Genomic DNA, 24,072 nt, shown 5'->3' with positions numbered 1-24,072 from the left:
CCAAATGTAAATAGATCCCATCCCTCAGTATCTTCTACAGCAGCTTCCCCACCACTGACGTCAGGCTCACCAGTCGATAATTACCTGGATTATCCTTGCTACCCTTCTTAAACAAGGGAACAACATTAGCAATTCTCCAGTCCTCCAGGACCTCACCTGTGCTTAAGGATGCTGTAAAGGTATCTGTAAGGCCTCAGCTATTTCCTCCCTTGCTTCCCTCAGTAACCTGGGATAGATCCCATCCGGACCTGGGGACTTGTCCACCATAATGCCTTTTAGAATACCCATCACTTCCCCCCTCCTTGTGCCGACTTGACCTAGTGTAATCAAACATCTATCCCTAACCTCAACAGCTATCATTTCCCTCTCCTCGGTGAATACTGACGCAAAATGCTCTTTAAGAACCTTACTCATTTTCTCGGATCCCTCGCGTAACATCCCACCTTGAGTGGGCCATCCCAATCTCTCGTTACCCTCTTGCTCCTTATGTACGAACAAAAGGCTTTGGGATTTTCCTGACTGGGTCAGGTATATTTAAAGATGCTGAGGGGAAAAGTAGCAGAGGGGCCCGTCATATTTTTATAGCCCTCAATAGATATAAGAGACTGCATTAGAGAGTATCACAGTGTGACAATATGTCAGAAGATTGGAGAATTGCAAATGTCGTACCCTGGATAAAAAGAAACAGGTGCAAGATCTAGACCCGTCAGTGGGGAGAAGGTTTTAAAAATTATAATCCAATAAAAAATGGGCATGTGTAGGTTCAGTAAGGAAACCCAGCATGAATTATTAATGAAAAGTCAGGCTTATCAGATTTGATGGAGTTTGTTGATGAGGAAGCAGAGGGGGCTAATGTCATTGCCATGGTGAATAGGGAATTCCAAAGAAGTTTTGATAAGTGTGACTTAAAAGGCTTGTCAGCAAAGTTGAATCCCGTAGAATAAAAAGATATGAAGTTGGCTGTGTGCCAGGAAGCTGGTGGTAAATGGTTGTTTTTCAGGCTTTTAGTGTGGCTATTAGGGATGAGGATTAGGAGTGCTGTTTCTCTTGGTCTGTGTTAATCACCTCCTCTCGAGTTTGCAGGCTACAAGTTCAAAATTTGCAAATGACTCAGAACCTGTCGAGTGAACTGCCAGGAGGTAAAGAGGAGGACACAGACAGGCTAGTGGCATCGCAGACACACAGCTGACAAACTTTAACACAGAGAAATGTGAAGTGATACATTTTTGGAGAAAGAGTGAGGAGAGGTAATAGAAAAGCTGCAGTTTGAAAGGAAGTTCAGGAACAGAGGGACCTGGCAGGATATGTGTACAAAATGTTGAAGGACAGACAAGTAAATGGTTAAAAACATAAAATCCTGTGGAGTAGATGTGAAGAAGAACCATATTCAGAGACTCCTTGTTACAGACCAGTCATGTAGAGCCAGTTTCGCTCAATGAGATTCATGTAGAAAGTGCCTCAGATCCATTGTACAGAGCCAGTGTCACAGAGCGAGATTCACAGAGACAGATTCACAGAGCCAGTGTCACAGAGTGAGATTCACAGAGCCAGTGTCAGAGATCCAGATTCACAGAGCCAGTGTCACAGAGCCAGTGTCAGAGATCCACATTCACAGAGCCAGTGTCATAGATCCAAATTCATAGAGTCAATGTCACAGAGCGAGATTCACAGAGCCAGTGTCAGAGATCCACATTCACAGAGCCAGTGTCATAGATCCAGATTCACAGAGCCAATGTCACAGAGTGAGATTCACAGAGACAGTGTCAGAGAGCAAGATTCACAGAGACAGATTCACAGATCCAGATTCACAGAGACAGATTCACAGATCCAGATTCACAGATCCAGATTCACAGAGCCAGTGTCATAGATCCAGATTCACAGAGCCAATGTCACAGAGCGAGATTCACAGAGCCAGTGTCAGAGATCCACATTCACAGAGCCAGTGTCATAGATCCAGATTCACAGAGCCAATGTCACAGAGCGAGATTCACAGAGACAGTGTCAGAGAGCAAGATTCACAGAGACAGATTCACAGAGACAGATTCACAGATCCAGATTCACAGATCCAGATTCTCAGAGACAGATTCACAGATCCAGATTCACAGAACCAGTGTCACAGGTCCAGATTCACAGAGCCAGTGTCACAGAGCAAGATTCACAGAGCGAGATTCACAGAGACAGATTCACAGATCCAGATTCACGAAGCCAGTGTCACAGATCCAGATTCACGAAGCTAGTGTCACAGATCCGGATTCACGAAGCCAGTGTCACAGAGCCGGATTCACAGAGCCAGTGTCACAGATCCAGATTCACAGAGCCACTGTCACAGAGCGAGATTCACAGAACTAGTGTCAGAGATCCACATTCACAGAGCCAGTGTCATAGATCCAGATTCACAGAGCCAGTGTGACAGAGCGAGATTTACAGAGCCAGTGTCAGAGATCTACATTCACAGAGCCAGTGTCACAGAGCGAGATTCACAGAGCTAGTGTCAGAGAGCAAGATTCACAGATCCAGATTCGCAGAGCCAGTGTCAGAGATCCAGATTCACAGAGCTAGTGTCACAGATCCAGTTTCACAAAGCCAGTGTCACAGAGCCGGATTCACAGAGTCCGTGTCACAGATCCAGATTCACAGAGCCAGTGTCACAGAGCGCGAGTCACAAAGCCAGTGTCAGAGATCCACATTCACAAAGCCAGTGTCACAGAGCAGGATTCACAGAGCCAGTGTCACAGAGTGAGATTCACAGAGCCAGTGTTACAGTGTTAGTATCATCGAAACCTTGTCAGGCTGCCAAACACTGAGTGCCAGTGTCACATTGCCAGCTGCAAAACTAGCATCAGAGTGCCAACTGCCCAGAGCCAGTGTCAGAGCCAGTACCACAAACTTTCAAATAACGGAGGAGCTGTTTTTTTTGCAAGCTCCAGTCATACGTCTGACCCTGAGGAGAAGAGAGGGTTAAATTGCTTACTACACGTCATTTTCAACTGTTTATAATATTCTTCTGTGTCTACATATTTTCTCTGTGCACATTACTCATCAGAATAAAAAAAGGAACTTTGAAAACAACGACCAACATTCGTATGACAGCAGGCGAGGACCAAAGGTATATTTGCATGTAGACTGCACGAGCCAGCAATCGTAAACTAACGGAGTAGCCAAGTCACAGTCAGAATGACCAATGAGACTGTTCTGGTAGCACGCTGTTAGTTTCAAACAGATTCTTTTGGTTTGTCGATGAGAATGGTTAAAGAATATGAGTCGCCCCCACCTAACCAAATCTTATAATAAGGACACATGCATGTTGAATAAAGACTAACTTGCAAGTTTCTTAAAAGTACATTTTAGAAACAAGCCATGACGTTTCCCCCCTGACTTCACCCCGTTTAAGACTCTATTTTTCTTTTGAAAGACCGACCAACTCTTTTTCAGGTTGAGATGCATTTTTTCCCTCTCTATTCTACTCTGTCAGATGCACGCACCCTTTTTTTGGTCTTGTTCTATCTTAGTTTGCATGCCCAGTACAGAGAACTCTGTAGCTCACATTGGCTCCACACGGGCCCAATTATCTGATCGCCTTTAAGCTGATCTGTGCTGGAGATCAAAGGCGTCGTTGATGGAAAGAGGCCGAAAAGGATGGTTTTGGACAAATGGTTTAGTAATTCTGAATCCCTGCACCAACTACAGGCTGAGAAGGTCCTACAGTTTGAACCAGGCACCACAAACATGACATCAATGCTGCTGGAAGCCAAGGAGTTGGAGGCCAGAGTCATCATCCTATCAGCCAGGTAAGTGACACTGTATGCAATAATAAGTCATTCTGTGTGTCTGTCAAACCGTAACTTCCGTTCCTGAGGAATCTGTTAGCAGCCTGCCCTCAACCCTGACATTCTGGAAACACCCCAGACGCTGTCTATATCCAGCTGCATGACCCTGTGTTCTGTTTATATCTGTCTGTCCACCTCTTTCCCCAGAATCTGTCTGTACCTTTTCTCATGTAAATCTGATTACAGCCTTGTTTACTAGTCTGTGTGTGGTGTGAATTTTACCTCCATCAGGGTGTTTTACCTGATGCAGAAATGCTTCTGTTGCCTCTCATAATTTAAGAAACTAGTTGTGGATATCACGCTTTTGAAGAATTCAGCAGATACTTATTACAACATTACATTCACAGGTACACAAGTGCCTGGGCTAGTATTCAACTCTTAGGTTACAACAGGGCAGCATGTCTTTAATAATTTGGTATGTTGCTAGTAATCTAAGGGTAAGATGGAGTGCGTGATTTTTATACCCTCAGCTCACATGCTGTGATACAATGAGGATACCACAAATAGCCTCTTAAAGGTAAACTGACTGTGAGGAAGGGTCATCGGACCCAAAATGTTAACTCTAATATTTTCTTCACAGATGCTGCCAGGCCAGCTGAGCTTTTCCAACAGCTTCTGTTTTGTTACTCGATGGTTTGTATCAGCTGAACGTCTCATGCATATCATGCACATAGCCAGCTACATTTCCCCAGAGTCTCTATTTACACAGCTCCATATCAGCTCCATATTAGTGATAAACAGTATAGCTTTGTGCAGGGGAGGTTGTGCCTCACTAACTTGATCAAGTCTTTTGAGGTGATGCAAATGATTGATGAATGAAATGTGGTTGTGTACCTGGACTTCAGTATAAGCCTTTGACAAAGTCCCTTATAACAGACTGGTACAAAAGGTGAAGTCACATGGTACCAGGGGTGAGCTGGCAAGATGGATACTGACTGACTTAGTCATAGGAGACAGAGGGTAATGGTGGAAGGATGGTTTTCAGAATGGAGGGCTGTGACAGGGATCAGTGCTGGAACCTCTGCTGTTCGTGGTTTACATAAACGATTTGGAGGAGAATGTAGCTGGTTTAATTAATAAGTTTGCAGATAGTGAGGAGGATTGTCAGAGGATACAGCAGGATATAAATCAGTTGGAGGTACTGGCAGAAAAATTGCAGATGGCGTTTAATCCGGATAAATGTGAGGTGATGCATTTTGGAAGGTCAGGTACAGTTGGAAATTATATGGTGACTGGCAGAACCCTTAGGAGTATTGATATGCAGAGTGTGCAGATCCACAGATCACTGAAGATAGCAGCGCAGGTAGATAAGATGGTAAAAAATGCTTATGGCATGCTTGCCTTCATTGGAAGGGGCCCTGAGTATAAGGATAGACCAGTTATGCTGCAGCTTTATAGAACTTCAGTGAGGCCACACTCTGAATACTGCGTATGGTTCTGGTCACCACCAGAAAGATGTGGATGCCTTGGAGAGGGTGCAGAAAAGGATGTTGTCTGGTATGGGGGAATTTAGCTATGACGAAAGGTTGGATAAACTGGCTTTGTTTTCACTGGAACACGGGAGGTTGAGGGGTGACCTGATAGAAGTTTATAAGGTTGTGAATGGCATGGATAGAGTGGAAAGTATAAGGCACTTTCCCCGGGGTGGTTCAAGGTGCAAGGGAGAAAGTTTAAAAGAGGTGTGCAAGGCAAGGTTTTCGCACAAAGGGTGGTGACTGCCCTGGAACACGCTGCTGGAGGAGCTGGTGGAAACAGACACAATAAGAGCATTTAAGAGCAACCTGGGCAAATACATGAATAGGAAGGGAATAGAGGGATACGGATCCTGTAAGTGAAGACAGCTTTTAATATAGAAAGGCAAAATGTGTCGGCACAGGCTTGGAGGGCCAAAGGGCCTGTTCCTGTGCCGTATCGTTCTTTGTTCTCCTTTGTTCAGTTAACATCTAACATCTCTCCTGAACTTAGAGCTGGATGAACACAGCATCAGAGGAACAGGAAAGTTGATGTTTTGGGTCGAGACCCTTCTTCACGAATGGGGGAGGGGAGGGGATTCTGAAATAAATAGGGAGAGAGGGGGAGGTGGATAGAAGATGGATAGAGGAGAAGATTGGTGGAGAGGACACAGACAGGTCAAAGAGGCAGGGTTAGAGCCAGTGAAGGTGAATGTCGGTGGGGAGTTAGGGAGGAGATAGGTCAGTCCAGGGAGGATGGACAGGTCAAGGAGGCGGGATGAGGTTAGTGGGTAGGAGATGGGGGTGCGGCTTGAGGTGGGAGGAGGGGAACACAACGGGAACAGTGGATACAGTATACCGCATTGGCAGATGTGCAGGTGAACATCTGCTTGATGTGGAAAGTCTTCTTGGGGCCTGGGATGGGGGTGAGGGAGGAGGTGTGGGGGCAGGTGTAGCACTTCCTGCGGTTGCAAGGAAAAGTGCCAGGTGTGGTGGGGCTGGAGGGGTGTGTGGAGCAGCCAGGGGAGTCACGGAGACAGTGGTCCCTCCAGAAAGCAGATAAGGATGGGGAGGGAAAAGTGTCTTTGGTAGTGGGGTCGGATTACAGATGGCGGAAGTGTCAGAGGGTGATGCGATGGATCCAGAGGTTGGTGGGGTGGGCATGAGGATGAGGGGGATTCTGTTTTGATATGTTACTGCGGGGACGGGGTGTGAGGGACGAGTTGCGGGAAATACAGGAGACACGGCCGAGGGCGTTTTTGACCACTGCGGGGGTTGGGGGTGGGGGGGTGGGCGCGGTAGGGGGTGCGAAGTTGCGGTCCTTGAAAAACGAGGACATTTGGGATGTGCGGGAATGGAATGCCTCATCTCAGGAGCAATGCAGGAGGCCCAGGATGGACTTGTCGTCCGAAGAGTGGGCTGGGGGGGGTGAAGGAATTGGGAATAGGGGATGGCATTTTTGCAGGAAGGTGGGTGAGAGGAAGTGTAGCCACCTTCGGAACACCAGCAGTTTCCGTGGATGACGCCACATCTGCCACTCCCGGTACAAGCCAGTGCCATCGACACGGATGCTGATGCTGCTGCTTCCGTTTCCGAGGCTGACAACACCGACATCGAGGACGCCACTGCCACCAACATCCAAGATTTACCGGCCTACATCATCCTGCCCACCACCTCCACAGCCAGCAGCTCCAGAGGAGACAGCAGCACCCAGCGCTGCCGAGTTTTTACCTGAGGATGAACGGTCAGTCCTCAGTAAGGGGCTCACCTCTGTCCCCCTCCACCCACACATCAATAAATACCGGCCACGTTTGGACATAGAGCAGTTTCTCCGCCGCCTTCGCCTCCACGCTTACTTCTCTAACCGTGAGCCTAACCCTTCCTCCACTGACCCCTTCACCTGCCTCCAACACATCCCCTCCTCCTGGACAGTACCGCCAGGCCTCTTACCCTCCCTCAACCTCTTCATCTGCAACTGCTGTCGAGACATGAAACGCCTCAACCTCTCCACCCTTCTAACCCAATCCAATCTCTCCCCTGCAGAACTGGCAGCCCTCTGCCCCAACCCCAACCTCACCATAAAACCCGCGGACAAGGGAGGCACAGTTGTAGTATGGCGCACTGACCTCTACATCACCGAGGCCAGGCGCCAACTCTCCGACACCTTCTCCTACCTCCCCCTTGATCATGACCCCATCCCGAGCACCAAACCATCATCTCCAAAACCTCATCGCCTCAGGTGACTTCCCACTCACAGTCTCCAACCTCATCGTTCCCCAACCCCGCACCACCTGCTTCTATCTCCTTCCCAAAATCCACAAACCTGACTGCCCTAGTCGATCCATTGGCTCTGTCTGCTCCTGCCCCACCAAACGTATCTCCACTTATCTCAACTCCATTTTCTCCCCCTTGGTCCAGGAACTTCCTGCCAATGTCCGTGACACAACCCACACCCTCCACCTCCTCCAAAACTTCCAATTCCCTTCTCCCCAACACCTCATCTTTAGCATGGACATCCAGCCCCTATACACCTGCATTCCCCATACAGATGGCCTCTGCTTCTTCCTGTCCCGCAGGCCCAACCAGTCCGCCTCCGCTGACTCGCTCATCCGCCTGGCCAAACTCGTCCTCACCTTCAACAACTTCTCTATTGATTCCTCCCACTTCCTAGAGACAAAGGGAGCTATGCCTGCCTCTTTGTAGGTTACGTGGAACAATCCCTCTTCCAAAGCTACACTGTCCCTATCCCCCACCTCTTCCTCCATTACATTGATAACTGTATCGGCGCTGCCTTGTGCTCCCACGAGGAGCTCGAACAGTTGAACTTCATTACACCTTCCACCCCAACTTTAAGTTCACCTGGACCATCTCTGACACCTCTCTCTCCTTCCTGGACCTCTCTGCCTCCATCCCTAGCATCCACCTGGAAACAGATATCCATTTCAAGCCCAATGACTCCCACAGCTACCTAGAATACACCTCCTCCCACCCACCTTCCTGCAAAAAGGCCATCCCCTATTCCCAATTCCTTCGCCTCCGCCGCACCTGGCCCCAAGATGAGGCATTCCACTCCCGGACATCCCAGATATCCTCGTTTTTCAAGGACCGCAACATCCCTTCCACAGTGGTCAAAAATGCCCTCGACGATGTCTCTGGCATTTCCCGCAATTCATGCCTCACACCCCATTCCCACAAACGCAACCAAAACAGAATCCCCCTTGTCCTCACGCCCACCCCACCAACCTCCGGATCCAACGCAACATCCTCCGACACTTCCGCCATCTGCAATCCGACCCCACCACCAAAGACATTTTACCCTCCCCACCCTTATCCGCTTTCCGGAGGGGCCACTTTCACTGTGACTGCCTCGTCCGATCCACACTGCCCTCCAGCCCCACCAACCCCAGCACTTTTCCCTGCAACCGTAGGAAGTGCCACACGTGCCCCTACACCTCCCCCCTCAGCCCCATCCCAGGCACTAAGTAGACTTTCCACATCAAGCAGATGTTCACCTGCACATCTGTTAATGTGATATACTGCATCTGCTGTTCCTGTTGTGGCCTCCTCTACATCGGGGAAACCAAGTGGAACCTTGGGGACCACTTTGTGGAACAGCTGCGCTCGGTTTGCAACAAACAACTGCACCTCCCAGTCAGGAACCACTTCAACTGCGCACCGCCCCCCCCGCCCCCCCCCCGCCCCCCCCACCCCCCACCCCACTGCCACCAACTCCTCACACAACATGTCCATCCTGGGCCTCCTGCAGTTCCACAATGATGCCACCCAAAAGCTGCAGGATCAGCATCTCATATTTCGCTTGGGAACTCTGCAGCCCGATGGTATCAATGTGGACTTCACAAGCTTCAAAATTTCCCTGCTCCAACCGCATCCCAAAACCAGACCAACTCTTCCCCGCCTCCCTAACCATTCCTCCACCTCAAGCCCCACCCCCATCTCCTACCCACTAACCTCATCCCGCCTCCTTGACCTGTCCATCCTCCCTGGACTGACCTATCTCCTCCCTAACTCTCCACCGACATTCACCTTCACTGGCTCTAATCCTGCCTCTTTGATCTGTCTGTCTCCTCTCCACCGATCTTTTCCTTTATCCATCTTCAATCCACCTCCCCCTCTCTCCCTATTTATTTCAGAACCCCCTTCCCCTCCCCCATTTCTGAAGAAGGGCCTCGATCCGAAACATCAACTTTCCTGCTCCTCCGATGGTGCTGGGCCTGCTGTGTTCATCCAGCGCTACACCTTGTTATCTCAGATTCTCCAGCATTGGCAGTTCGTACTGTCTCTCCTGAATGGTCTGGTCCTAATTCTCAGAATATGCCCCCCCCCCCCCCACCCCGGTTCTAGAATCCCCAAGTCCTGGAAAAAGATTACAGCTGTCTACTCTGTCTTTTCCTGTTAATATTTTGAAGACTTCAATCAGATTACCCCTTAACTTTCTAAATTCTAGAGAAAAGTGGCCTAAATTGTGTAACCTCTCCTCATAACTTAGCTTCCGAAGCCCAGGTATCATTCTTGTAAACCTACACTGTACTCCCTCCAAGGCTAAGCTATTGTTGCTAAGGTATGGTGCCCAGATCCGCTCACAGGACTGCCAGTGAGGCCTGACCAGGGTTTTGTATCACCGTGTATAACTTCTACTCCAGTCCTCTCAATATAAAGGCTGGCATTCTGCCAGCTTTCTTGATTGTTTTCTGCCATATTTTAAAGATTTGTGCACTTGAACACCATAGTCTATTTGGACATCCCTGTATTTAACTTTATGCCATTTAGATAATGCCTTGATCTATCCTTTCTTGGTCCAAATTGGATAACCACACACTTGCTTATATTGAACTCCATCACCTACAATTTTTCCCATTTTCTTAGTCTATCAATATCCCTTTGTAATTTGATGTTATCATCTACACTGTCTGCAGTGTTGCCTAACTTTGTGTCATCGGGAAATTTGGATATATGACTTTCTATGCCATTATCCAAGTTGTTGTTAATGTGAATAATTGAGGCCCCAACACAGATCCTTGTGGGACACAGTGGTCACTTCCTGCCAATTTGATTATCTAACTATTATTTCTATTTTCTGTCGCCTGTCATTGAATCAATTTCCCAGCCACGTCAATAATTTCCCCTTAATTCTATGGGCTTTTACCTTTGTTACCATTCTGTTATGTGGGAATTTATCAAATGTCTACTGGAAGTACACTGAAACACTCTCTATAAACATTTCCCTGTCTACTGTCTTAATCACCTCTTCAGAAAATACAGTGCGATTTGTCATGCTTGATCCTTCTGTTATGAATCCATGCTGGCTATCCCTAACTGAACATTTTCAAGGTGCTCGATTGGGGGTTGGGGTGGGGCGGGGTGGTGTAGTTGGCAGTGACTGAGTAAAAGCCAGCCAGCACCAGTGGTGCAGTGAGGCACATGGGCATCATCCATTCTGATGTAGGTTCCTCAAACAAGAAGGACTATCACAGGCAGAGAGAGGCACAGCAGCATTCTGGATGAAGGAAGAGAAGGGCACAAAGATGTGCCAGGAGTCCAGGCTACCCAGCAGGTGAAGTAATTCGGCAGTGTGCCAGTATGTCAAAGCACTGTGCCCATCCTGAGAAAGACATGACAGGATGGTGACAGAACTCCATCTTAGTGAGTATTGAGGACTATCAAATTAGCCATGATCAGCCATGATTAAATGTTTTATAGGTTTAAAAGATCACTTCTTGTTGAATGGCAGAATAGATTCAAAGGGCTGAATGGCCTACTTCTACCCCATGTCTTTGGTGTGAGGTCACCTGCCAATTTCTAGAAGGAGCCAGTAGCATAAAAGCTTAAAGCAACTCTCACCTTTCCAGCTACTGAGAGAAGGTGCCTTTCCATTCCTGCAGTCCTCAGGTCCTATTCCAGCATCTGGTCTAGCTCTGGCACAGTATCCCAAGGCCCGTGGAGCTCTCTCTGTCAGTGTCCCAAGGCCCATGGAACTCTCTCTGTCACAGTGTCCCAAGCCCATGGAGCTCTGGCACAGTATCACAAGGCCAATGGAGCTCTGGCACAGTGTCCCAAGGCCTATGGAGCTCTCTCTGTCACATTGTCCCAAGGCCCATGGAGGTCTCTCTGTCACAGTGTCCCAAGGCCCATGGAACTCTGTCTGCCACAGTGTCCCAAGCCCTTGGAGCTCTGGCACAATATCACAAGGCCCATGGAGCTCTGGCACAGTGTCCCAAGGCCCATGGAACTCTCACTGTCACAGTGTCCCAAGCCCATGGAGCTCTGTCTGTTACAGTGTCCCAAGGCCCGTGGAGCTCTGTCTGTTACAGTGTCCCAAGGCCCATTGAACTCTGTCTGTCACAGTGTCCCAAGGCCCATGGAGCTCTCTCTGTCACAGTGTCCCAAGGCCCATGGAGCTCTCTCTGTCACAGTGTCCCAAGGCCCATGGAACTCCGTCTGTCACATTGTCCCAAGGCCCATGGAGCTCTCTCTGTCACAGTGTCCCAAGGCCTGTGGAGCTCTGTCTGTCACAGTGTCCCAAGGCCCATGGAGCTCTGTCTGTTACAGTGTCCCAAGGCCCATTGAACTCTGTCTGTCACAGTGTCCCAAGGCCCATGGAGCTCTCTCTGTCACAGTGTCCCAAGGCCCATGGAGCTCCGTCTGTCACAGTGTCCCAAGGCCCGTGGAGCTCTGTCTGTTAGTGTCCCAAGGCCCATGGAGCTCTCTCTGTCACAGTGTCCCAAGGCCCATGGAACTCTGTCTGTTACAGTGTCCTAAGGTCCATGGAGCTCTTTCTGTCAGTGTCCCAAGGCCCATGGAGCTGTCTGTGTCAAAGTGTCCCAAGGCCCATGGAGCTCTGTCTGTCACAGTGTCGCAAAGCCCATGGAACTCTGTCTGTCACAGTGTCCCAAGGCCCATGGAGCTCTGTCTGTCACAGTGTCCCAAGACCCATGGAGCTCTGTGACACTGTGTGTTGACACTGTGCCTCACGTATACCCAGGAATTGAAGTCATGGGAACATAAGAACAGGAGTAGACCATTCAACTGAATGAGCCCAGTCTACCATTCAGTATGATTAAAACTTATAATCACCCATCACATCCCCATAACTATGTGCACCATTGGTAATCAGAATATCGACCTTAATACACAGAAAATTTCTAAATCCCTCAGTGTAAAATAAATTCTCTTCACCCCAGCCCAAAGTTGTAACAGTGTTATTTTAAGTTGTGCTTCTTTAGTTTCATAGAATTATAGAATCCAAACAGTACAGATAGAGGCCATTTGGCCCATCAAGTCTGTATCAACACAGTCATGGATAGCATGTCCAAACTCCTCACAGTTTTAAATTCCCTAACGGGAAATGTCTTACCTGCATCTACCCTGTCTATCCCTTTAAGTGTTTTGTATGGTTCAATGAGATCACCACTTATTCTTCACAATTCTAAAGTATACGAGCCTAGTTTACTCAATCCCTCTTCATTGCAGAGTCCCGCCATCACAGGAACCAGTCTGTTTTTTGTTGCAGTCCCTCGATGGCAACCCCTGAGATAAGGAGACCAAAACTGCACAGTATCTGGGGCAATCTGACCAAGCTCCAATACAGTTCAAGCCACATTGTACTCATTCCTATACTCAAATCCTCTTACAATAAAATGTAACCTTCCATTAGTCCTCCTAATCAACTGCACATTTGAGACTTATTGACAGGGAGACCTCAGTCCCTTTGGACATCCACACTTTCCAGCCTCATATCATTTTAATAAATACCCTGCATATCTGTTTCTCCTTCCAAAGTGGAAAAGCTCGTAGTTTTCCATGTTATAAATAGCTCACTTGGGAGAGTGTTAGTTTGAAAATCTAAAAGCCTCGACTATTTCATTAGAAGAAGGTTGAGAGGTGACTTAATTGAAACATATAAAATAATCAGAGGGTTAGATAGGGTGGATAGGGAGAGCCTTTTTCCTAGGATGGTGATGGCGAGCACGAGGGGGCATAGCTTTAAGTTGAGGGGTGAAAGATATAGGACAGATGTCAGAGGTAGTTTCTTTACTCAGAGAGTAGTAAGGGAATGGAACGCTTTGCCTGCAATGGTAGTAGATTCGCCAACTTTAGGTACATTTAAGTCGTCATTGGATAAGCATATGGACGTACATGGAATAGTGTAGGTTAGATAGGCTTGAGATCGGTATGACAGGTCAGCACAACATCAAGGGCCGAAGGGCCTGTACTGTGCTGTAATGTTCTATGTTCTATTGTGTTCAAGTAGAGTATGCTGTTTCAGTGTTTCTTGGGTGTTTGTAGTGCAATGGTAGTGCCCCTGCCTCAGTCACATGGAACAAATTGAATTGCATTTTCCAGGAGGGGAGGTGACCAGGTATGTGCAGTTCGTGTCATTTATAAGGATTTCAGCAAGGTCTTTCACAAAGTCCCTCATGGGATCCAGGGTAACTTGGCCAGTTGAATCCAAAACTGGCTAGTGACAGGAGACAGAGGGTGGTGGTAGAGGGGTGTTTGTGTGACTGGAACCCAGTGTTTGGTGACGTACCATAGGAATCAGTACTGGGTCTGTTATTATTTGCATTATATCATAGGATCCCTACAGTGTGGAAACAGGCCATTCGGTCCACTGAGTTCACACCAACTGTCCAAACAGCATCCCACATAAACTTACCTCCTATCCCTGTAACCTTGCATTTCCCATGACCAACCCACTTAACCTGCACATCTTTCGACTGTAGGGGAAGCCAGAGCACCCGGAGGAAACCCGCACAAACACGGGAAGATTATGCAAACTCCACACAGACAGTCATCCAAGGCTGGAATTGAACCTGGCTCTCTGGTGCTGTGAGACAGCATTGCTAACCACTGAGCCACCGTGCTGCCCCAAATTCAGATTTCACCATCTGCCACAGTGAGATTCAAAACTGGGTCCCCAGATCACTAGCTGAGTTTCTGGATAACTAGTCTACCTCACTGGGTATTAATGATATTAACGACACAGAAGAGAATGTGGGAGGGATGGTCAGTAAATTGCAGATGACATGAGGATTGGCCAGTGTTGACAAACAGGAAGAAGATCTAAGATTACAGGAGGAAAAAGGCAGATTGGTCAGATGGTGAGATCAGTGACAGGTCGAATTTAACCCTGATAAATGTGAGGTAATGCACTTTGAAAGAAGGAACAAGACAAGAGAATAAGTGTGTGAATGGCAGGGCACTAGGAAGCTCAGAGGAACAGAGAGATTTCAGGGTGCTTGCCCACAGATCCCTGACGGTACCAGGACAGGTTCATAAGGTAATTAAGAAGGCATATCGGAGGGAGGTTGTGTTGGAGCTGTACAACTATTAAGGTGAAAGGCAGGAGATTTTTAGAAGATTTAAGGAAAAATTTTTTCACCAACAGTGCAGTGGGCATCAGGAATGCACTACCTAGAAGGCAGTTGAAAACTCACATTCTTAAGTACTTGAATGAGCACTTGAAATATCATTATATCCAAATGCTGGAAAGTAGGACAGTGTAGATTTAGTGTAGTTTTTGTTGGTACAGCCTCAATGAGCTGAAGGGCCTCTTCCTCACCGTATGATTCTGCATTTCCTACATGCACTAGATACTTGTCCATCTCAGCTTTTCTGGTCAATTGGTTTACCCATAATGTGAGCAAATTGAAGTCACCAATGATTACTGTGTTGTCTATGCTACATGCTTCTGTCATGCCCTGACTAATACTGTGTCCCACATTACCTCACTATTTGGTTTGCCTGTAAGTAACTCTAGCCAATATCTGCTGCCCCTTGCTGTTTCTTAGTTCATCCTACAATAGGCTCTAGACATGTTTCTTCTGATCTGGGATTGTTCATTATCCTTATTAGTGTGCTGATCCCATCCTTTACTACCAGCACAGTGTCTCCTTTTCCTTCTGCCTTTCTTCTTTAACATTGAATATTCCTGAGTAGGGGGCGATAAGCTGTGTTCCCTCCTGTGGACCGCAGGCATCCTGCAGCTGTGCCTGGTGCCTGAGCTGGTGTGTTTTGGCCTCTGCAGTGGCCAGCTGCTGCTCCTGGTCGTCCTGTATCTGCATTCAGTGTTTTAAGGCAGCCACCGTGTGACCAATATCACACACGACCCTTCCTGTAAATGACTTGTGATGGGAATATAAGGAGCGAAACTAGCTCCTTTGGTCTCAGAACCATCAGTGGCAGCATGTTGTGCCAGTGAGGGCTGAGCACATTCCTCCAAACAGTGAGACAGTGCTGCACCCCGATAATGATGGCCATCTCTCCGTCATTCATTCTGCTTCATTCTCAGCTCGGGCACCAACCTGGAAAAAGTGGTGCTGTGACTGAGTGACCAACATGTTACATCAAAAAGGGAATGCCCTCCGACCCTTCGCATGCCAGACGTCCAACACATATTTCACCTCTCATTGCATTCCATAGAGACCATCATAATACATACACACCAGATGGTGAAGTAGTGGCCTCCTCCCATAGCACATTGGAAGTTTCTCAAGGTTATGACTCGCCTTTTGCCAGCACTTCTTCCTTTTAAAGTCATCACCACTGACTTCTGCATCATTGAGATACCAGGTTTCAATTTGCAAGTCTCCTTTGACCAGAAATTGAACCCAAATCACATTCACTACACACATTGCAAATGGACTGTTGAAATTATTGCAAATTAAATGCAGCCAAAATTTGCACACGCATGCTTCATGTGTCTGTCCCTCAATGTCCTGGTGCCCCATTAAACTGACACCACTCACCCTGGGCATTCTCTCAACCATCTTCTGGTTGCAGTTAATGAAAGGAAAGTGTGGGCAGTGAAGACAGGTCACAATGGAACCTGTCAGCACTGGGCTCTGCCTGGTCACCAGGTAACTCCCCACTGCCCACATCACACACCACTCAAAGCCTCTACGTCCCATTTTAGCTCACATTACCCCAACATTTCCACTCATTCTCCTGCACAATGTGGAGACCTACCACTGTCCTCCTTAGCCCCTGAGCACCAACATTAATGATACCCATCTACCCTGCTGGTGGTGATGGTCACTGCCAATACTGCCACCCCCACCCCCATCAGCCTACCATGTCCTTTGATGCCAATCAGCAAAACCTGACCCTTATTATTTATGTTTCACTCCGTTTTCCAGCCTTGACCCCACCTCAACGTATGCCTGTGCTTCACGGCCCCCTCACCCAGAATCCTGGACCATCCTACCTCCTCTTGGTGTTGAACCCCACAGCAACCGTACCCCCCCCCCCCAACACCCTTCTCAACAGTCACTGCACAAAGCTCCCCCACTTTCCCCAGGACTGTATATGCTCCAGACCTCTGACAGGCTTTGATGAACAGCCCTGAGACATGAGTGACCGAGACCACAGCCTTTGTGATTCCTCTGAGTGCTGGCGATGGCCCTATAGGACAGGCTGCTGCCCACTAGCTGGATGACGGCTGGACATATCCCCAACAATGATTGGACCAACCGGACACATGATTCTAGCCAAGCATTGGGACGGTGTGTGAACTGTCCCTGTGGCTGACAGTATCGGGACCCCTGACTAACCATGGCTCCCTCCAGGTTTCCAACTGGGTCATTTGGTTGAATAAACATGTGGTGTGTTTGCAGTGGCTCATGCAGTAGGTGTTAGAATGATGCTTTGGTTTGCTATAGAGACAGATAAACCTGCCTTGTGTATCTGTGCAGAAAACACATCAATATGGTAGAATTGATGGCCTTGGGGCTCCAGCTGAAGCACCAACACACTAACAGCTTGGTACACCACAGCAAGGCAAGGTGGGTAGGTCAGCACTAAGTACAAGAGAGCCAAGAGAACAAGGAAGCAGTCCTGAGATGTTGCGTTGTTGGGTCTATGAGCTGGGGGCCTGTCTATCTGTGCAAACCCCTTGCAGCAGCACTTTAATGATAGTTGCTGGTGGGTCCTGCAACATGACTCTGGGCTTCCTAAGCATTTTGCCAGGATCAGAGATGTAAGGTGAGGATCCTGAGGTGCTGGCAACTATCAGATGTCATCTCCATGGATGAGTAGTGCATGCAGCTAGTGCTCATAGATCAGCCCCAAGGTATGGGCAACAGGAAAATGGCAGGAAGCTACCACATAGATGCAGCAAGTATCCAGGAAGGCTCTTAATGGCCCTTATTTCAAGGGGTTGGAGTATAAGAGTATGGAACTGTACTGGATGGAACTTACTGCAACTGTACAAGCTGCTGGTGAGACTGTAGCTGGAGTACTGTGAGCAGTTTTTGTCCCTTTATTTAAGGAGATATATCATTTCATTGGAGGCTGTTCGGTGCATGGAGGGATTGTCTAATGAGCAAAGGTTAAATAGGTCGGGACGTCACTCACTGGAGCTTGAATAATGAGAGGAAACCTCAATGAAACATAAGATCCTTAAGGGGCTTGAAATGGTGAATGTATGAGGATGTTTCTCCTCATGAGAGAGCCTAGGACTGGTTTGCATTGTCTCAGAATAAAGGGACACCTGTTTAAAAGGGTTGAGTGTTTTGGAACACCTTGCCACAGACAGCCATCGGGGTAGAGTCCCTGTACATATTTAAAGCAGATATAGTTAGAATCAGTCCTACTTCTTGTGGTTGTAAGCTGTTTCATGCTGACCAGCATAGAGGGTAATCACAGACAGTGGTGAGCTGAAGTCAGTAGATACCTGCACTGATCACCATGTCGAGGATTATTGGAGTCCAGTTTTCTCATGATGGGTGTAGGTTGGAAAGCTGCATATTAATGAAATGTGCTGTGCGTCAATGTGGCCATTAATAAGCAGTAGGGCCCTTAGTTAGCCTGACAGATCTGTTAGAATTCGTTAGAAAATAATGAGCAAGTTAGACAAAGCATAGCCAAAGGTGGATCTATTTGGATTTCCAAAAGGTCTTTGAAAAAGGTACAGCGTAGGAGACAGTTAAACAAGGTCGGATCCCATGGCAAAGTCCTGGTGAGGATTGAGAATTGGCTGACTGGCAGAAGGCAGAGAATAAGGATAGAGGATCTTGTCCAGAATGGCAGCCAGTGACTAGTTATAGGACCATACTGGACAGGTGACACAACCACACATTAACAATCTGGACGAAAGAACTGAGGGCATTATTGCTAAGCTTGTGGATGACACAGAGATAGGTAGAGGAGCACAGTAGCCCTTACAGCATCAGAGGATCAGGAAAGCTGACGTTTCGGGTCGGGACCCTTCTTCAGATTTTCTGCTTTTCAGCTCCTCTGATGCTGCCTGGCTTGCTGTGTTCCTCCAACTCCACATTGTATTATCTCTGACTCCAGCATCAGCAGTTCTTTCTATCTCTAGGTAGGGGGACAGGTTGTGCTGAGGAGGCAAGGAGGCTGCAGAAGGACTTGGACGGGCTGGGGGAATGGCTAAAGAAGTGGCAGATGTAATACTATATACTTTGGTAGGAAGAATCGAGGTGTAGATTGTTTTTTAAATGGGTAAGGCTTTGAACAATGAAGCACAAAGAGACTTGTGAGTCCTAGTTTCGGATTCTCTTAAGGTTAACATGCATGTTCAGTTGGCAGTCAGGAAGGCAAATGTAATGTTAGTGTTCGTTTCAAGAGGCCTTAAATACAAGAATAGAGATGTACTGCTGAGGCTGTATAAGCCTCTAACCAGACTGCATTTGGAATATTGTCAGCATTTATCGGTGCCATATCTAAAGAAGGATGTGCTGGTGTTGGAGGGGGTCCGGAGAAGGGTTATAAGATTGATCCTTGCAATGTAGGGCTTGTCAAATGAGGAGCAGTCAAAGACTCTGGGTCTGCACTGCATGGGATTTAGAAGGATGGGTGGGGACCTAATTAAAACCTACAGTATACTGAGACACTTAGATAGTATTGCTGTGGAGATGTTTCCACTATAATGGAAACTAGGACCTGAGGGCACAGCCTCAGAGTCAAAGGATGACCTTTTAGACCTGAGAAGAGGAGGAAGTTCTTCATCCAGAGAGTGATTAATCTGTGGAACTCATTACCACAAAGAGCTATGGAGGACAACTCATGGAGGACATTTAAGACAGAGATAGAAAGTTCTTCATTAGTAAGGGGATCAAGGGTTATGGGGAGAAGCCAGGAGAATGGGGTTGAGAAGCATAACAGACATGATTAAATGGCGCAGCAGACCCAATAAGTCTAGTACCTAATTCTACTCCTATATCTCATGGTCTATTGTGTAATCCATCAGAGCCCGGTGAGAATGTCACCTCAACATCCTGAACTTACTTAAAAGCTCCAGCTAGTTATTGATAGGTCTCACCAGACAACTCATGTCACATTTCTCACCATAGCCCACATCATTGAGACTTCAATGTTCCTACATGTTCTCCACCAGGCTTGTTTTCCAGAGTTAATTGAACTCAGATTTCAAATGGATTCCCAAGTTCAGTCATGACTATCTTTAACCATGAGATGACACGAAATAGAAACATGAGTAGCTCAGCCTCCCAGTGTCTGCCTGTGCCCACCTCCACTCCCTGAGTCAGTCTGTAGCCAGCTGTATTTTCCGGCCATGGCCTGTACCAAGCACCAATCCCAGTGTCAGTGTGAACCCAGCTCCATTTCCATGCTCATTGATTGTCTGTTTTCAGCTTCACTTCCCTATATCTGCTTTTAACCAGAACCATTACCTATAGTTCACTTGTTTCTAATTCCCGTCCTCCTGATGCTAGCTCAGTTAATCTGTAATAAGCTCCATTCTCCAGATCCTGCCCTTGGAATCCCATTTTTCCTTAGTGTAGAGTAAGTCTCTCTCAATCTCTTCATGACTGCTATCTGCCTTATTGATACTTAGGATACTGAAGACAGTTCTACAGTGTAATAAAATACTCCCGGTCAATTAAAGACTTTTCTGTTCTACCGTACTCTGCTGTTGTCAGAGTAACTTCATCGGTTAGATCATTGTTAGTATTTTCTTATCCCATTATATAACAGATGCCTTTCATCAGAACTAGGCTGTCTGTAGCGGGCTCCCTGCAACAGCATTGCAGCTGGCTGCAATTTTGGATATATATCTCTTCCAGCAAATCAGTCCCTTTGCTGCTGTCTAGTTTGAGTCTGAAAGCTGCACTTGTTTCTTTGATCCTCTTTGTGCCCAGATGTGTTCCTGAGAGTTTGTTTGGCATTGAGCATCCTTTCCCTGGACAGTTTTTTAGCTTGGGTAACAATCCAATTAATCCTGCAGGATGTTTCTCTATATTTTATTCTGTTGTTTTGTTTTGTCCCTTTGTTTTCTTTTATTCATTCAATGGGTGTCATTAGCTAGGCCAGCATTTATTGCCCAACCCTCATTGGCAAAAGGGCAATTAAGGGTCAACCACATTTAGGCCAGAGCAGATAAGGGCGGCCCTTTCCATCTCTGAAGGACATTGCTGAACAAGATCGGGTTTTCAGAAAATCAACAACAGTTTCACAGTCAATCATTTTGAATCAACTCAAATTCCTTTGTCTGCCATTCTCAGAATTCGAACTCGGGTTACGGAACATCACCAGGGTCTCTTGATTAATATTCCAGTTATAATACCACCAGGATAAGAATTATCACTAGTTAAAACAAAGTAAATTAAAATAGCCCCTTGTCGTGAATTATTGTATCCTATTTATGGCTTATTTTTAATCTCAGGTAGGTATTTGAGTTGATTTAGTCTCATCAAATTATTCCTTGTTTGAGTAACAATCCTCATGAGTCCATGTTAATACTCATAGTCGATCACTATCATCGAAACTGTTGGGGCACTGAAGGATTGGTCAAGTTTCACCTCTCCCCCTAGCCCAGCCTCTGTCTTCACGAAGGTGGGGGCTAGGGACATTCCCAAAAGATTTTTACCTCCAAAAGGCAGCCTGCTGCTGCCGAGGTAAGGAAGGTCAGACTGTGCTGCCGTACTGTGAGGAAGCAGGCTGACCCCAAAGGTGGAGAAGATTTGTTTTCCGCAGGAGCAATCAGATATGTTTCTGGAACTGAGGAGAGTAGGATTTTGATGTCTAGCACTAGCTGCTATCATCACCCTTTTCCTAGATTGGATCTAGGGGTTTTTATAATGACAAAACACAAGGCAGTCACCCACAAATCTATAAAGACCACTTGTTTCCAAGACAATGTACATACAATAATTCTTCACAAACACAATCCCAGGTAGGACAAGCTATGAAAGGAAATATTTGGAGACCACCACTTAAAACCATCAAGATGGAAGTATAGATAATTGTCATTTGAAAGTTTTCTGATCAGGATGGCCATCATTGTAGGTCTTGCTGGGTTTAGTTCATGCTATCTATATAAATGTTGGTGCAATACAGATATTATTCTGTGAATCTGACACAACTACCTGCAACAGCAGAACTTCCAGGATTATTATCCAGTGAAACAGTGTTATTGAAGGAGTCTCGGCGAGTGGGGGAAGAAACATTGGAGATGGAACACACTGCCGACACTTTGTGGGAGAAGCGAATGGAGCTGACAGATGAGTTTAAACCATCCAGTACAAACAATAGGCCTGAGCAGAACACATTTATTTTGAAGTGCTTGGTGGCGAATGATTGTGGATGCCCAGTGCTGTTGACGTTTCTCAGATAATATTGATATATTAGCAGTTTGATCAATTTATTTTTTTGGCCTGTTTCACTTCAATATCCTTTACTGTTCCATCATACCATCAACATATATTGCTGCCTTTGGTGTACTCTCAATAACAATTACTGCCCTGTCAAACCCTAAATATCCATTAGTGCCCCAGCCAAACTGATGCTATCCATTATTTCACTGCCGCTGCGCTCTCAGTATCCATCAGTGCTCTGTCACATTCAATGACAAACTCATTGAGTGTATTTAAGACAGAGCTAGATAGGTTTTTGATTAGTAAGGGGATCAAAGATTAAGGGGAGATGCAGGAGAATGGGGTTGAAAAACATGTCAGCTATGATTGAATGATAGAACAGACTCGATGGGCCAAATGGTCTAATTCTGCTCCTGTATCTTATGATCTTTCCCCTAGCCAAGTTGTTTCAGTATAGCTATTAACAGGTTTCTACCCAGCAATGTGAAAAAATTTCCATGCATATACTGTCCCAAAAAAAGAATAAATCCAAGTTGGCTAAATATAGCCCTACCATCTTATTTTTGATCATCAGCAAAATGATGGAAGAAACTGTCAACAGTACTATCAAATGTCTCACTCACTGTTCAGTTTATATTCTACCAGGGTCCACCCAGCTCCTGATCTTATTACAGCATTCATTCAAACATGGTCAAAAAAGCTGAATTCCAGAGGTGAACTGAGTGAGCATCATAACATCTAGACAGATTTGACGGAGTGCTGCAGCATGGAGCCATAGTAAACTGAAAATAAATGGTAATCAAAGGGAAAACTCTCCCTTGATTGGAGTCATCTCTAGCTTAAATGAAGCTGATTATGGTTGTTAGAGATCAGTCATCACAGTTCCAGGATATTGGTACATCAGTATTTCAGGGTAGTGACCTTGGGCCATCCATTTTTTTTTCAATGCCTTTCATTTCATTATAAAGTCAACAGTGGTGATGTTCACTAATGATTACACAATGTTCAGTGCTTTTCATAAATCCTCAGAGACCGAAGGAGCTCATGTTCATTAACAACAAGAACTGGCTTTGGAGCTAATAAGTGATGTAATGTTTGCACCACATAAATGCTAGAAAGTGACCATTTCTAATGAGAGAAAATTGAATCATCACCTCTTGACGTTCTGAGATACCATCATCACTGAATGCCCCACTATCTAGAAGACCCCACATTTTCTCTAAGCTACACAGCTGCTGGGAAGCTCTGAGCAGGTCATTTGACATGTTGACTTATGGCTCTGCTGCCAGGCGCAGACCCCACAGCAGCCAGAGAAATTGCAGGGACCCTAGCCTGGGGTTACCGTTAACCAGAAACTAAACTTGACCATCCATATAAATACTACAAGCAGTGTGATGAAATTTGCCTTTCAGTGGGATTGTTTTGACGTGCTTCTCTTGAAGAGTGTTATTGTCAATCCGGTGCTGAGGTACCTGCTCCTTGGAAAGCAGAGTAAAAAGCTTTGTTTTTAAAGTAGACAAAGGAAGCAATGAGTGGAGTCAGGCTCATACAGACGGAGGGTTTCAGTTGTTGAAGTTGGAGCTGACTGTTGAAAATGCTAGATACAGCTGCCTCCCTGCTGCAGCTGAAAGCTTGTGGTCTCTCTCTACTGCTAATGTGAGAAGACAGCACATGAGATTGAAACTGTTTTGCTAAATTGCATTTGCCAAAGGTGTGTTAATGGGATGCTGCTGTATTGGAACTGTTGATAAGTAGTAGTTAAGTGATATATTATTTTGTTAAGTATTTCGATAGATTTAAGATTGTGCCAATTCTTTTTATTGTTTGTATTTAAACTGTGATGTAAGAATAAAGTGTATTTTGCTTCAAGCTTGGTGACTTCACCTGATGAAGGAGCAGTGCTTCAAACGCTTGTGATTTCAGATAAACTTGTTGGTGTCATGTGGCTTCGGTGTTTATCCACCCCAGTCCAACATCAGCATCTCCACTGCAAGCCTAGTAGTTTGACCAATCTAATCACATCTGGAACACAGTGACTTAAACTTCCCCCTAAATAAGATAAAAGATGGGGCCGAGGCTTTCTCCTAGACATATTCTGAGGGGATTTGATCTGGTCCATTGTAGAGGTAACTCACCTCCTGAGTCCCCAAAGCCTGTCCACCATCTACAAGGCACAAGCCAGGAGTGCGATGGAATACTCCC

The 24,072-nt window shown here is 46.4% G+C and overlaps 1 protein-coding gene across 9 annotated transcripts in view; it reads left to right on the top strand.

The window, feature by feature from the left end:
* The window catches only part of LOC125465399 (glutamate receptor ionotropic, NMDA 1), a 153,707-nt gene that overhangs the window by 69,372 nt on the left and 60,263 nt on the right, over positions 1 to 24,072 (top strand). For 8 of the 9 annotated variants that reach the window (XM_048558846.2, XM_048558840.2, XM_048558847.2 and 5 more), the window contains exons 4-5: positions 3,044 to 3,106; positions 3,688 to 3,788. In XM_048558846.2, the coding sequence (XP_048414803.1) occupies positions 3,044 to 3,106; positions 3,688 to 3,788 (164 nt within the window). The remainder of the gene's footprint in view (positions 1 to 3,043; positions 3,107 to 3,687; positions 3,789 to 24,072) is intronic. The other variant, XM_048558844.2, reaches the window with a different exon arrangement.

Source organism: Stegostoma tigrinum, chromosome 29 (genome assembly GCF_030684315.1).
Source record: "Stegostoma tigrinum isolate sSteTig4 chromosome 29, sSteTig4.hap1, whole genome shotgun sequence".
Taxonomy (NCBI): Eukaryota; Metazoa; Chordata; class Chondrichthyes; order Orectolobiformes; family Stegostomatidae; genus Stegostoma; species Stegostoma tigrinum.
The sequence above is the reverse complement of the archived record's forward strand: the minus strand, read 5'-3'. Positions and strand labels throughout refer to the sequence as shown.